The 16,464-nt window shown below is 42.8% G+C and overlaps 1 protein-coding gene across 1 annotated transcript in view; it reads left to right on the top strand.

Annotated features, from left to right (window-relative positions):
- The first annotated feature begins 3,775 nt into the window (after positions 1-3,775).
- Positions 3,776-16,464, top strand: part of CUE1 (Glucose-6-phosphate/phosphate translocator-like protein) — a 55,801-nt gene continuing 43,112 nt past the window's right edge. Inside the window, exon 1 of the mRNA XM_086518533.1 lies at positions 3,776-4,220. Coding sequence (XP_086374659.1) covers positions 3,855-4,220 — 366 coding nt within the window. The 5' untranslated portion in view covers positions 3,776-3,854. The remainder of the gene's footprint in view (positions 4,221-16,464) is intronic.

Here is a 16,464-nt window from a genome sequence, read left to right as displayed (position 1 = left end):
CAAGATGCATGATACATGATGCAAATGACATGTGTATATACTACATAAAACGATATTTATCAACGTAGTGATATCAATGAGTATCATCAAAGCATTAACAAAATATCATCATTGTATCAATAAAAATGAATAAATCATCATGGTATCAAAGAAAAGCATCATAGAATAATCATTGTATCAACGAAACAACATCATGGTATCACCGAGACCATGGAAAAAACATCATGGTATCATCGAGAATAAGCATGGTATCAACAAAACAACATCATGATATCACCAAGAATAATCATTGTATCAACGAAACAACATCACGGAATCACCGAGAATAACCATGGTATCAACGAAAGAACATCATGAAATCACCAAAAATAATCATTGTATCAATGAAACAACATCATGGTATCACCGAGAATAACCATGGTATCAAAGAAATAACATCATGGTATCACCGAGAATAACCATGGTATCAACGAAACAACATCATGGTATCACCGAGAATAACCATGGCATCAACGAAATATCATCATGGTATCATCGAGAATAACCATGGTATCAACGAAACAACATCATGGTATCACCGAGAATAACCATGGAGTCAACGAAATATCATCATGGTATCAACGAAAATCACCATGACCAAAGTACTAACAAAACATCATCATGGTACCATCAAAATCACTATGGTATCAACGAGAAATTATCAATAAAACGACGTAAACTATATCTCTAGAAGAATAATTATACGAGAATCAATGAACGATTAATATCATATAACAAAAGATCATGTACCAACAGTAGCTCGATAGAATTTGGAGATCATCAATGGCTCGACTGAATCGAAATGATATGTAACTGGCTTCTGCAGCAAAGTTACGTCAGTAAAAAATATATGATTGATGAAGAAAAAATATAATTAAGAAGTTTTCAATTATGAGGAAAATCAAAAGCAAAAAGTAAAATTTTGCTTTTCAAACATATTCGCAGTCCGAAACGATAATCCAAAATCGGTGCAGAATTAAGAGAAACTTTCTTCTGCAAAGTTGTAGACCACATCGATTCCGATGGCTCAAGCCAATAGTTTCTGCAAAATCGTTCTCAATTAGGAGAAAAAAAAAAGTTGCTTTTCAGGCATGTACGCAGTCCGCCAACGATAACTCAAATCAGTGCAGAATTTGAAAAAAAAACTTTCTTTTGCAAAGTTATAGACCACATCAATTTCAGTGCCTTAGCGGGCTGTTTCTGCAAAATCATTCTCAATTAGGAGAAAAATAAAAACAAAAAGCGAAAGTTTCTTTTTAGACATGTACACAGTTCGCTAATGATAACTCAAAATCGGTGCAAAATTTGGGAAAATTTTCTTCTGCAAAGTTGTAGACCACATCGATTCCAGTGCCTTGTGTGGGTAGTTTCTGCAAAATCATTTTCAATTAAGAGAAAAATAAAAAACATAAAACGAAAGTTGCTTTTCAGGTATGTACGCAGTTCACGAACGATAACTCAAAATTGGTGTAGAATTTGAAAAAACTTTCCTTTGCAAAGTTGTAGACCACATCGATTCTCGTGCCTGTAGCGGGTAGTTTCTACAAAATCGTTTTCCATCAGGAGAAAAATTGAAAACAAAAACGTACTGCTCTGATACCACATTGAGAAGAGAGAGAGCACAGGAATAGAACCCCAAAGTGTGTAGAATACACACATGAGATGATGTATATAGAGAGGGGACCTGGGTGCCATATATAGAGAAGCCATATATTGAGTAGCTTCACATATAAGCTCAAAATTATGTTCACCCGCTATGCTCACAAAGTAATTTCACAAAAGTACTCTCTAATTTTCGCTACTCTCAAGTTTATAGGCCAATTCCATTACATAATGTAAAGTTCCCTCTACTTCTCTTTAATCTTATTCAATGTCTTGACTCTTGTTTTGTGTATGACAGAGAGGTCGACTGCACAACCACAATTTTAGATCGACAACATTGCAAGGTCTTTCATCTATATCCAATTCCCTATGTCTATGCGCTTGCTTGGCGCAACACAAATGCTACGGGGCAGGGCACGACTTTCCTTTCTTTTAATTTTTGGAGAGATCACAGTGCCAGCTCTCCACCATATTTTTGTATGGCACTTCTGGATGATGTGCATTGTATATTATTTAGCATTTTCATTTTGTACCTAACTGCAAGGCAAAATGTTTAGCTATTCACATTGCTTTTATAGTTTGATTCAAACATTGTCCTCCGTCTTGCATAAATTGTATGACACCCGTACACGGTTACCACGTCGGTAGTGCATCTCAACTTTTAGTTTGTTGATACTTTTTGTATTTTTGCTTTTGTCAATGCTTCCTTAAATTTAGTTTAGCCACATGTTTTTGTTAGTAGTGCATGCTCAATCTCGATCATTGAATCTATATATCAAATAGACACAAACTTCTTTCTCACAGTTCGATAATTCAAGTTATGTATTACAATACTCAATGCACTCTACACATCTTTACTTGATTCATAGGTGGTTGATGTGAATTTACGTACATCCTTGTTTGGCAATGCACTTTATATATTGTAGCCCAACGTTCTCCTTTGCATAACCGTTCTGTAGCACAAGGACAACCCTTTGTCCTAGTGTTTTTCTCCTCAAATATATGTTGCACTAGGTTATGTGATTGATAGCCAAGACTCCTTGCTCCCTCCTATCGCGACAGTACGTAACACACACATTCTCTCTCTCTCTCTCTCTCTCTCTCTCTCTCTCTCGATTTGGAGAATAAATGCACATGCATTTCCCTTTTTAAAGTTTGTCAATGCCGTGAAATCGGACCATTTTACTGGCAACTATTGAGGTAATTAGTCATCATATATGCAATTCTTTTTAAAATTTTTTGCAATGCGCTCTGTGCTTCATTTACGTGAGTGCTAGATGCTCGATGCCAATATTTGTATGTCATGTTAGGTCTATAGAAACACCCACCAAGCAAGACTAGTTTACCTTAATACAAACATCTCACATAATGTGGAAATTGAAAAAAAAAGGAAAAGATATTTATAGGTTGCTAGTAGTAAGAAGCACTCTTCGCATTCTCTGCCTTCTCAATACATCATCATTTGGCATGAACACAAAGGTAAAACTACCTATGACAATCTAGAAGCCTCTTTAGGATATTCTCTTAAAGAAAGTACACGACTATATGTGTGACTTTGCTATTAAAGCACCATAAGCCCTCTAAAGCACCAAAATTTGTATGCCCAATGTAAAGTGCAAAAAACTTTCTATATTATAGGCGTAGTCAAGCTTGCTATTAAAGCACCACAAGCACTCAAAAGCACCAAAATCTGTATGCCCAACGTAAAGTGCAAAAAACTTTCTATATTGTAGGCGTAGGCAAGCTTGAGATTTAGCACTTCGCAAGCCCAAGTAGAGATCGTAGGAGCCATTAATTGCCTAATGCTCATAATTGCAACAAATATCTTAAAGAACACCCTCCCTCTCTCTCTTTCACCATGGAGGCTGAAAGTCGATAACAAACATTATTTTTCAATTAAATTAATTCATCTACTAACATAATATGGCGAAAGGTGGAGCCCTTTACACATGTCACAATCTACGACCTGAAGGCTAAAGTCCAAAACTAAAAAAAACCCCTTTGCACGCGATAAAGAGGGAGAGAAAGGGAGAGAGAGAGGCCGCCGAAGGCGACCGGCCGTACCAGTAATCATAATCATGGTGCCTCTAGGGAGTGCCTAATACACATGTATGCCAGTTCACAAAAGTACCAAACCTCATTCGAAGAACTTAAGGAGATCGTAATAATCGTACAGCGCTGCGATAGTCGTCTATGCTCCCGCATTCGTAGCGATGGCGGGCAGCATTGCGACGCTGTCTAAGTCCGTCTTCGTGGCTCCTCAGCCTGCTTTCTCACGCGCTTCTTTCCGTAGAAGATCATCGCAGCTCGTCCCATCGCCTTTCTGTAAAGAAGTTACGCCCTGCCTCGGCCATGGCTCTTTGCTACAGCCCCCTTATCGATTTTCTCTTGCGAATTTTGAGCCAAGAAGTTCTCTTCTCCTCACAAAAGCTGCAGCCTCTGGTGATGGCGCCACAGATCCGTCTAGCTCTCTCAATACAGTTCATGCAGAGAATGAGACACAAAATACACTGCTTCTAGGCTGCTTGTTTGGGCTGTGGTACCTCTTCAACATCTATTTCAACATATATAACAAGCAAGTAAGCCATTTGTTCATTCCTGGCTGTTACAAGTTAGCCATTAGTTTGAGTTGAACTCTAGTTACCAGTGCAAACAGCATGCGTTGTTGACATGATCCTTATATGGGAGAAAACAAGAAAGTAATATTTGTGTAAGATCACCAGAACGTGACATCAGAGTTTAATGCCCATTCCAGCATCAGAGAACCTCTGTTGAGACAACCTTAAGTGTGAAGATGCCTTAGAGGACCATTGTCCAATCTCCATTGCATGAGCTAGCGCACAATGCTTTGGTACAAGTGTTGTTCTCTCTCAGAATGACGACTTTGCTGGACTATTTGCTACTTGTCATTGTTATAAACATGATTTTAATTAACCATAAAGGTCAGGGTGCCGTTCTCATTGTTTTATATAGTGTGGCCAAATTATGAACCCGTCAGTTGAGTAAGCTTGCTTGGAGTAACAGAAGCAAGTAAGTGGAAGCAAGAACTATGCATTCAGAAATATGCCTAGGCATTGCGCCAATGAAAAAGTGGAAACATAATGCAAATCAGCATGCCTTGTGTGTCGCCTTCTTTGAATCCTTCCCTGCCAGATGCATATGCCTTGAACTCCAACCCACGGGTTCAAACACCGGTAACTTGAACTCTAACACAAGGGTCCAAATTATTTATAGGGAGCACTGCTTGCCCCTCTGCCACTCACAAGCCTCTCTCTGGCTGAAGCTAGTGGTGGCATTGGCCTCATGGCCAAAAATCTGGCGTTGTGGCCATTGTGGTCTCCACCACGTGTGCCATGCCGATCTTCTCTATCAAATCTTTATCACCGTTATCTTTGTCCTGTTTGCCTTTGCCTTTGTCCTCCTGTGAGTTCTTGCTTTTGTCTTTCGCTTCAAACTCCTGAGCCAAAGAAAGCGGTCTCAATTTATAACATCGGTTGTCGGACCTCGTAGCTACCGAGGTAGCTAACTGAGTATTGGTATTGCCGTCATTGTTAAGCTTGCCTTTGCCTTTGTCCTCTAGCGAACTTGTGCATTTGCTTTTTGCTTCACAATCTTGTGCCAAACAAATCGACGGTTTCCTTGAGAACTTCGCCCGTGCATAGCCGAATCTCTTTCCATAGCCGATAGTTGTTGGTCATAAGAAATCCCTCGAAGTTGTAGTCTCCGTCGATGTTGTGTAGCCCCTCTCCTCAATCGTGGCCGTCTAGATCTCTGTAGCTCCAATGCTCGGTCGATGAGAGTGCCAGTATAGAGAGAGAGAGAGAGAGAGAGAGAGAGAGAGAGAGAGAGACTGTTGAACCAATCAACCTTGGCAATGAATTGATGATCATACAATGGGGGCAATAGGTTGCATATATACCCATCTAAGTAAATTCCCTTACTCAAACAAGTAAGTAAAATAAATACCTAAAAGCTAAAATGAATAATGGGATCACATTGGACAGTTCACTTGAGATGCCCCATAACTTTAACAAGTTTGGGGTCAGTGTTCTCTTGGGGTGGAACTCCGCCACTTTGTGTCTCATGTGTCATGCATCTCTTTCAGTTTAATTGTTTTGAAGTGCTTAAAGTGTGTTCAGCTTGTTCTTTTTTGTTGGCGCGTGGTGCCTTCCTGGTACAATAGCAATTATTGCTGAGGACTTACACTCTTTCGGGACTCCGAGAAAAATGGAGCAACGCACTTAATATGTGAGGTAAAGATCGATATACGAAGAGACTGATAGCCAAAGCAGAAAGCGCCCCTTTGGGGACTTTGATCAATCTAAGAAGCTAGAGAGCACCAACAAGAGAAATAAAGTATAGACTTTCAGAGGTTGTTTCTACTCTGGAGAGAAAGAACATATGAAGCTCGACTGCCCTGTTCGACAGCAACAGCAAGAGCAAGCATCTTCAAAGAAGGAACAATCGAAGAAGAAACTTGCTCCACCAAGCTCTAACTCTATTTCTGACATGCAAGGGGATAACAGAGAAAGGGAAGTGTCAGCTTCTCAAGGGTTGGGGATCTTTGAATAACCAACGATTATTGATCCTTTATGATCTCGAATCTATAGAAAACTTCATCTCTCTTGATACTGCAGAGTGCCTATACCTCATACTTGATCAGCTAGGCACTTCGATCACATCCAGCTATCAATGCAACTCTTGTGCAAGGGCAACTCAATCTTCTAAGTGGCGAGTATAAGACCGAGAAACATTTTTGATGACACCCATCAAAGGACTTGAGATTATTCGAGGTATGTCATGGCTCTTGTGGATCTATTCGATGCCAAATCATGTCGAGAAGTTCCTCGCTCTAAAAATTGAGAGATCAAATTTTTGGCTGATGCTGGGGATAGGCTATTTCCTATTGTAAACTACATTTCTATTAAGAAGGAATGAAGAAGTGCGTTTCTGTGTACTTAATTTTCGCACAAGAGAGGGATAAGTCTAAATAGAATTCTCTCTGGAGTCTTGATAAAAGTTGTTTTCATTTGTTGAGAGGTACAAGGACTATCTTATTCAGTCTCTTCCAAATAAGCTACCTTCGGAACATCTGGAAGATCATTGTATTGATCTCATACCGGGTAGCTCTCGTCCTAATCAACCCCCTGTCACGGGACATCCAACCCTATGTGTCCGTGGACAAGCTACAGCATGATCAGGGTTCAGTTAGTCCAGTCAAGTCTAGATTAGAAGTGATTTGACACTTTTGTGAGTCTATCCGTAGACCGTGCATGCCCAGTCACTTAGTGTAGATGCATATCCTCTGGTTGCACACAACATGACCATCAACATTCCCATCAGAATCCATCAGAAACCTTCAAGGGAATTTTCCAGTGCATTTAGCCTATTTTACCTATTTTTGGCATTTTTCACTTATTAATTTAAGTGACCTTCCAACAAAAGTAGGTAGGGCAAATTGGGTAAGAAAATGTATAAGCAAACCAAAGTTAGCACTAAATGGCAAAAGAGGCAACATGAGCTAAGCTCAGCAGGCAACTTCTCAACAAGAACTTGGTGGTCTCCCCTCCAAGCAAGGACCTTCCCCTAGCGTTTTCTTCAACAGCATTCACTAGCGTTTTCAGCATTTGCAACATCGCCATCACCTTCCACAGCCTGACGTTTTTGCATCAGGGTACCATCGCCAAGGAACCCCTGCAGCTAGCGTTTTTGCATCCCAAGCGTTTTTGCAACCTACAGCGTTAGTAGAATTTCAGCCTTGACAGACCTCAGCATGCAGCGTTTTTCAACTGTGAAAAACCGGCAAGATCAGCCCCGAAAAGAGTAGCAGATTCAAGCCTTAAAGCATAGTTACCGGGGAACGTCCCCTAGCCCCCGTTCCGGCGTTCCGGGGGGCAGTTCCCTTCCCGAACGTTCCAGAACGTCCCGGAATGTCTGACGTTCCGGGTGGCCAATGCAAACCGTTCCGGACCGTTCCGGAATGCCCCTGGAACGGCCAACGGCTACAAACAAATTTGGCAAAAATTGAAAAAATTGAAGTAAATGTTTGGGCTTCGTTTGAAAGTGTGCAAGGCCTCAAGGACTCATAAAATGCACCCCCCTCCCCCTTTCTCTTCACAAGCTAATCCTCAAGGCTCAAGCTCTCTCCCTCTCACTCTCAAGATCTCTCCCTCTCAAGACTCACTCTCTCAAGGCTCAAGGCTTCAAGCCTTCAAGCTCTCTTCCTCTCCCTCCCACTCTCTCAAATCTCTCCCTCTCCATCTCTCTCTCTCTCTCTCTCTCTCTCTCTCTCTCATCATCTAGTCATAGCAAGGTTGAATGGTCTTCAAAACGAGTTTTTTGTGAGTATTAGAGTCAAAGCACTCTAATACTCCTTGTATTTAAACACAAGGAGCTAAAAATTGCACTATTTGGGTGTTTTTTATACCTCCCGTTCCGCGACGTTCCCGTTCCGGACCCCTAGCCGTTCCCCCGTTCCGCGGGGATCCCGTTGCCGTTCCCGTTCCGCGTTCTGGGTAACTATGCCTTAAAGACCTCAGTTTTCAGCCCTAAACGTGCAGATTTTCAGCGACAAAGATCCACAAAAACAGCCCCCCAACTCAGCGTTTTTGGACTAGCCGCAGATTTCAGCCCATAGCGTTTTTTGACAGCAGATAAAAGATTGCAGATTTCAGCCCCGTCGTCATTGTCGACATAGCCTAGACTTGCATCAGTCCCATGCATTCCATTTGTACTAGATTGTGCAATCATAAGTAGACCACTCTCGCCGACGAGAGTGGGGCCTTCAGAGGAGGGTTTTACAACGTCTCTGGTGTCGTATCTCCCTTCTCTCTCTATCTCTCAGTCTCATACACTTGCACGCAACTAAAAGGAACCTTGAGCACAGTTCAGAGCACTCATCTTGAGCAAAGCGCAAACATTCATTCCGCTGCACTTTACATTGGTATCAGAGCTTTGGCAATGTTCTGTATCCACTCAAGGAAAGAACCATAAGAATCACAAGAATTTTTTTTGCTTGTTTAGGTCGCACGAACCCAGGTTCACTTGTACGTGTCGATTCCTAATCGTGTTTTTGAAGAGTGACAGGAATCCCAAGAAAGAAGGGCATGTCCAGCCTTCCCTTGTGTCTCTTTTCACTCATTGAGAGCGGACCGTGCACTTAGCGGCCGGCCAATCGACGTGAGGTGGGAAAAAGCAACCTTGGTGTGAGCGCAAGGCCGCCAAGGGGTGCACCCGTAGAAAGGAGTAGAACTCGGGTGAAGAGAAGATCCTTCTCAAACACGGTTGCAAGCGAAAGAAAACCTCAAGAACCTCAAGACCCTCAAGAACCCAAGAACTCAAGAACCTCAAGACTCTCAAGAACGCCAAGAACCCAAGATCCTCAAAAACCCAAGTTCCTCGTGGACTTAAGAACCAAAGATCATAGTGCATGGTTGTCACCCGAAGCGGATTGGATACTTCGCATACAGGTGATGAGCATGAGAGAGGCGAAGAAGAATTTCCCCTACCAGGAGGTTTTTCCAACCCCCTTCCCCATCCACGTCAAGGATTGCACTAACTCCTATGGAGGCTTTGGATCAAATGTTTATGGAAAGGAAGTTAAAACGCGAAGCAAGAAATGCAGAAAGAAAAGCAGAAATGGATCGCAGAAATGCAGAAAGAATGACAGAAATGGAACGCAGACACGCAGAAAGAAGAGCAGAAAGAGAAGCAGAACGAGAAGCAACAAGGAAGGAAGCCAAAAAGCAATACAAGAACAGAGCGACCGACAAAACAAAGAGTTCTGGCGACTCTATTCTCAAGTTCAGGCACAGATGGAAGAGATTCGGGGAAAGGAGACTCTCTCAGTCTCTTCTTCTTCAAAGCATGACACACAGAATTTGCATGATTGTGAGAAGCATGATGATTTGAATGACAATGATAAGCATGATGATTTGAATGATACTGATGAGCATGATGATTTGCATGATCAAGATGTGATTTCTCACGAGCATGATGATTTGCATGAAGATGATGTGATTGTTCACAAGGATGATGTGTTAGTGGATGCTTTTTCTAGCGAAACTAACCTCGTTGTAGATTCTATCAATCACGAAGAACCGATCTTGGCTTTCGAGTCGAGGTCCAAAGAACCCCCACAGGACGATTTGATCATTCAGGAAGAACCGATCTTGGCTCTCGAGCCTAGGTCCAAAGAACCCTTATAGGAAGTATTATGTGTTCGCATGATTGATACTCACGCATTGTTCGAGTGTTTCAATCGTGATCGTTTCCTGTATTTTAGTCAGCGTCCTTATGTGATCCCTTTTACTAGGCATGACATATTGTACATTGAGCACGTTTCACTCATGAATGAGCACGAATGTATGCGTATTGTTCATGAAAAGCTGAAAAGTATGCACTCAAGGAAGTCACATTCCATGTCTCTTCCTTGGCATGACACATTCGTAGGAAGAGCACATGAGAGTATGAGCACCAAGCATGTGCATTTCCATTGTGAATTGCCACAGTTGATTGCTTTCGATCAAAAGAGAAAGATTCGATCTCATTGTTCGCATATGTTCGTTGAACGGTTTATCACTCCGTCTCTTTGTTCATCTACATTGCATGCACAGTCGATTAGGACGACAAGATTTTTTCCACTCACTTTATATGGAATAGGTATGTTCATGGTTTTGTGTTGGAAGTGGTTTCAGGAATTTTCAGCCATGGAGATTCTTGAAGAAGAAAGAAGCATGACTTGACGAAGTTGAAGCATTGAAGGAGCCACAGAAGTCTTTGTGTCGCTTTCAGCGCGGCCCAAAGAAGCAAGCGTTGCAGACCTTTATGAAGTTCAAGTACCGCACGACCCACACATCAGAGTGGGCCGGCGAAGAGTCCCTGCCAGGATTCTGGATGCTATTGGCGATCTCCCTCGACACCATGCAGTTCGGTACCAGTACCTCACTTTGAAAAGGAGGGGATGTCACGTGACACAACCAACCCTATGTGTCCGTGGACAAGCTATAGCATGATCAGGGTTCAGTCAGTCCAGTCAAGTCTAGATTAGAAGTGATCTGGCACTTTTGTGAGTCTATTCGTAGACCGTGCATGCCCAGTCACTTAGTGTAGATGCATATCCTCTGGTTGCACACAACATGATCATCAACATTCCCATCAAATCCATCAGAAACCTTCAGGGGAATTTTCCAGTGCATTTAGCCTATTTTACCTATTTTTGGCATTTTTCACTTATTAATTTAAGTGACTTTCCAACAAAAGTAGGGAGGGCAAATTGGGTAAGAAAATTAGTACTAAATGGTAGAAGAGGCAACAGGAGAGAAGCTCAGCAGGCAACTTCTCAACAAGAACTTGGTGGTCTCTCCTCCAAGCAAGGACCTTCCCCTAGCTTTTTCTTCAACAGCATTCACTACCGTTTTCAGCATCTGCAACATTGCCATCACCTTCCATAGCCTGGCGTTTTTGCATCAGGGCACCATCGCCAAGGAACCCCTGCAGCTAGCGTTTTTGCAACCTACAGCGTTAGCAGAATTTCAGCCTTGACAGACCTCAGCATGTAGCGTTTTTCAACTGTGAAGAACCGGCAAGATCAGCCCCGAAAAGAGTAGCAGATTCAAGCCTTAAAGACCTCAGTTTTCAGCCCTAAACCTGCAGATTTTCAGTGACAAAGATCCACAGAAACAACCCCCCAAATCAGTGTTTTTGGACTAGCCGCAGATTTCAGCCCATAGCGTTTTTTGACAGCAGATAAAAGATTGCAGATTTCAGCCCTTAGGTCGGTGTCACCATCCCCATCGTCATCGTCGACATCCCCATCGTCATCGTCGACATCCCCTAGACTTGCATCAGTCCCATGCATTCCATTTGTACCAGATTGTGCAATCATAAGTAGACCACTCTCGCCGACGAGAGTGGGGCCTTCGGAGGAGGGTTTTACGTCATCTCTGGTGTCGTATCTCTCTTCTCTCTCTATCTCTCAGTCTCATACACTTGCACGCAGTGTCCATGCAGTTTGTTTGTGATCATAGCATTCTCTCATTAAGAACGGAAGGCTCTCCCTTCCATAAGAACTAAAAGGGACCTTGAGCACAGTTCGAAGCACTCATCTTGAGCAAAGCGCAAACATTCATTCCGCTGCACCTAACACCTCTGTACAAGGTGAGTCTTCCTTAGCAAGAGGAAATTTTGAAGCAAGTCAACAAGCTTCTAGAGAAAGGTATGATATGGCCAAGTACTTCTCCCTACCGCTCTCCAATTCTACTAGTGCAGAAGAAAGATGGCACGTTTTATATGTGCATAGACTACCTTTAAACAAGATCATGATCAAGAATGGACTTCCGATTCCTTCAATCGATGACATTCTCGATAAGCTACAAGGTGCAAGCATCATTAGTCACATAAACTTATAGAGTAGGTATCATGAGATGCACATCATATCTGAGGATGTGCATAAGATTGCTTTCCGCACAATTTTGGATTTTTTTTTTTTTTTGGTCGAGCCTTTTGACTTAAACAATGCTCTTGCCACATTCAATCGAATGATGAATCATATCGTTAGTCCATACCGAGCCTTTATAAAAGTATTCTTTGATGACATACTGGTCTTCTCTCGATTGGAAGCACATCGGAAGGACTTGGATACAATGTTTTGAAAATTGCATAAGCATGAGTTGCATATTAATGCAAGAAAACCGAGTTCTTTCTTCACATTGTGAATTTTTTGTTCGAGTTACGACCAGTTGATATTTTGCCAATTCTTTCTATCTTTTGTGGTGCGTATGCTCTATCTACCTCATTTTTGTGCTAATTTTTCCAATTTAATGCCTCTTATAGTGCTAGGCTTCACTATGGCCGAGTCTGCCCTTGATCTTCGGAGTCATGATAGGAATTTATACACTGAACTTTGTATTGATGTGTGCTCATGTGTGTGCGGCGTGCGTGTGTGGTGTGTGTTGTATATGGGAGCATATGTTAGTACCTAGTTCTACACCCACTCTTGGGCTTTGACGATGTTAGTGGGGATGTCGTGGTATTTAGTTAATACTATGCATGATGGAAGGTCGTTGTTTTTGTGGTCACATAAAAAGAACATGTCACGTGACACATCCAACCCTGTGTGTCCGTGGACAAGCTACAGCATGATCAGGGTTCAGTCAGTCCAGTCAGTTTAGATTTAGAAGTGATCTGGTACTTTTGTGAGTCTATTCGTAGACCGTGCATGCCAGTCACTTAGTGTAGATGCATATCCTCTGGTTGCACACAACATGATCATCAGAATTCCCATCAGAATCCATTAGAATCAGTTAGGGGAATTTTCCAGTGATTTTAGCCTATTTTTCCTATTTTTGACATTTTCCACTTATTATTTTTAAGTGACTTCCCGACAAAAGTAGATAGGGCAATTTTGCTAAGTTAATATATAAGCAAACCAAAGTTAGCACTAAATGGCACAAGAGGCAGCAGGAGCTCCCCGCTCAACAAGCATCTTCTCAGCAAGAACCATCAAGATCTTCAAGCCTTGGCGATTTTCCTCTCCTTGGCATTTTCCCTAGCCCTAGCGTTTTCTATTTCCAGCAGATTGCTACCGCAAGCCGAATTCACAGTCCCCCCCATGACCTTGGCGTTTCCAGTTTGCTACTATCGCCAGCACTTTCTAGATTGCCTAGCGTTTTTGCATCTGCAGTCAACCCTAGCGTTTTGCAGATTCTCCGCGACGGAAAGTCAAGGAACATCAGCGTTTTCAGTTTTCAGCAGTTAGTACCCGCAGATCAAGTCCCGAACCTCGCAGATCTCACCTTCCCGTAGCAGTTCCTCGCCGCACAGTCAGTTTCTGCAAGGTTTACAGTTTCAGCCCGGAAAACGCAGATTTCAGCATCTGCTTTTTTAGCACATCGTTGTTGCATCGTCGTCATCGACATCGTCACCGACATAGAGTCAGAATTGAGCAGATAGAAGATTAGCAGATTTCAGCCCATAGCGTTTTTGGACAGCAGTAGAAAGATTGCAGATTTCAGCCCTTAGGTCGACTTCGCCATCCCCGTCGTCATCGTTGATATAGCCTAGACTTGCATCAGTCTCATGCATACCATTTGTACCAGAGTGTGCAATCATAAGTAGACCACTCTCGCCGACGAGAGTGGGACCTTCGGAGGAGGGTTTTACAACGTCTCTGGTGTCGTATTCTCTTCTCTCTCTATCTCTCAGTCTCATACACTTGCACGCATAGTGTCCATTTACTTTGTTTGTGATCATAGCACTCTCTCATTAAGAATGGAAGGCTCTACCTTCCATAAGAACAAAAGGAACCTTGAGCACAGTTCGGAGCACTCATCTTGAGCAAAGCGCAAACATTTATTCCGTTGCACCTAACATTGGTATCAGAGCTTTGGCAGTGTTCTGTATCACTCAAGGAAAGAACGACAAGAATCACAACAATTTTTTTGCTTATTGCGGTCGCGCGAACCCAAGTTCGCTTGGGCGTGTCCATTCCTAATCGTGTTTTTTGAAGAGTGACAGGAATCCCAAGAAAGAAGGGCTTGTCCTGCCTCCCCTTGTGTCTCTTTTCACTCATTGAGAGCGGACCGTGCACTTGGCGGCCGGCCAATCGACGTAAGGTGGGAAAAAGCAACCTTGGTGTGAGCGCAAGGTCGCGTAGGGGTGCGCCCGCAGAAAGGAGTAGAACTCGGGTGAAGAGAAGATCCTTCTCAAACGCGATTTGCAAGCAAAAGACCTCAAGAACCTCAAGATCCTCAAGACCCTAAGAACCCAAGAACCCAAGACCCTCAAGAACCCAAGTTGCTCGTGAACTTAAGAACCCAAGATCATAGTGCATGGTCGTCACCCGAAGCGGAATGGATACTTCGTATACAGGTGATGAGCATGAGAGAGGCGACGAAGGATTCTCCCCACGAGGAGATTTTTCCAACCCTCCCCCTTTGCCATTTACGCCACGAGTTGGACTCACGTCTATGGAGGTGATTGTCACGTGACACATCCCAACCCTATGTGTTCGTGGACAAGCTACACCACAGCAGGGTTCAGTCAGTCCGATCAAGTTAGATTAGCAGTGATCTGGCACTTTTGTGAGTCTATTCGTAGACCGTGCATGCCCAGTCACTTAGCATAGATGCATATCCTCCGGTTGCACACAGCATGATCATCGGAATTCCCATCAGAATCCATTAGCATCAATTAGGGGAATTTTCTAGTGCATTTAGCCTGTTTTCCTATTTATTGGTATTTTCACTTATTATTTTTAAGTGACTTTCCAACAAAAGTAGGTAGGGCAATTTTGCTAAGTTAATATATAAGCAAACCCAAGTTAGCACTTTCTGGCAGAAGAGGCAGCAGGAGCTTCCCGCTCAACAGGCAACTTCTCAACAGTACCCCCCTCAGCAGTAGACCCTCGCCATCCACTCCTTCCCTTTGGCGTTTCCTCCCAGCAAGCCATCGCCGACAAGTCCTCTTGCCTGGCGTTCCAACCTCAGCAGATACATCCCAGCCAGCGTTTTTCAGCCCTTGACAAAAACGCCAGCATCATTGCAGATGCAGCGTTTTTTCAGCCCTTGACAAAATGCCAGCATCATTGCAGATTCAGCGTTTTTTCAGCCCTGTCAAAAACGCCAGCTCAACAGTAGCAAAAACGCAGAATTCAGCAGTTGGATTCTTGCAGTTTTCAGCCTATGACGCAGTAGCAGATCAGCCTCTAGACGGTTGCAGATGTTCCCCCCATTTTCAGCCAAGAAAACGCATCTTAAACAGTCATTTTCAGCCACCGAAACAGTCCCGAAATTCAGCGATTAGAAGATCTCAGATTTCAGCCATCAAGTCGTCGTCGTCACCGTCGTCGTCATCGGCATAGTCCATTGCATACGCATTGTACACCTTTGTGCAATCAAAGAATAGACCACTCTCGCTGACGAGAGTGGGGCCTTCGGAGGAGGGTTTTACAAACCTCTCGGTGTCGTATCTCTTTTCTCTCCTTCTCTCAGTCTCATTCACTTGCACGCACAATATCCACTCACTTTGTTCGTGATCATAGCACTCTCCATAAGACGGAAAGCTCTCTCTTTCCCTACGAACTAAAAGGAACCTTGAGCAATAAAGATCACTAATCTTGAGAAAATACAACATTCATTCCGTTGCACCTAACACGATGGTCAAGTCGATGTTGGACATGATGGCACAACAACAAGAATTGAATCGAGTTGCGTTGGCACAACTCGCAACAAGGTTGTAAGGTATGTAATATTTGGTACGTGTTCGGTACGTGCTGTACGTTGTTCCGTATGGATTGGGCCATAAGGTACGTAAAATTCGTAGTATATTTTTTAAAAGCTAAAAATACAAAGAATTATAAATTTATATACAACCTATCTAGTTTAAAAACACTGCACAATACTTAAACATAGCCACAACTTTCAAAAAACACTTAAAATCACCCCACAAGTTAAGTAACCGCTAGAATCAAGTTCAGACCACATGGCATAGTGTAAGTCAAAAGTACATAAGTGAATGCTGAATCCTTATACAAAAATAACACAGTCACTCAATAAAGATCTGGGTGGCTCAAGCAACAAAATAAAAAGCATAAATGAGTCATGACAAATGTCCAAGTCCCAAGACCCAAAGCACTGGGCAATCACTAGTACTCAAAATCGTCATCAGAGGCTGATGAAGACTCAGAGAACATGTCTCCATCTGTCAAGACATTGCCCTCATCATCATAATCGGGCTCTCTCTCCTCTGGCACAGATGCTAGGGGTGCATCACCCTCATTTGGATCATCAGCCTCTGAACTCTGGGTGTGGATGAGTCGAACAG

This window comes from Adiantum capillus-veneris, chromosome 8, assembly GCF_014529385.1.
Source record: "Adiantum capillus-veneris isolate H3 chromosome 8, ASM1452938v2, whole genome shotgun sequence".
NCBI classification, from domain to species: domain Eukaryota; kingdom Viridiplantae; phylum Streptophyta; class Polypodiopsida; order Polypodiales; family Pteridaceae; genus Adiantum; species Adiantum capillus-veneris.
Note: the sequence above shows the minus strand (reverse complement) of the source record. Positions and strands in the feature narration are given on the sequence as shown.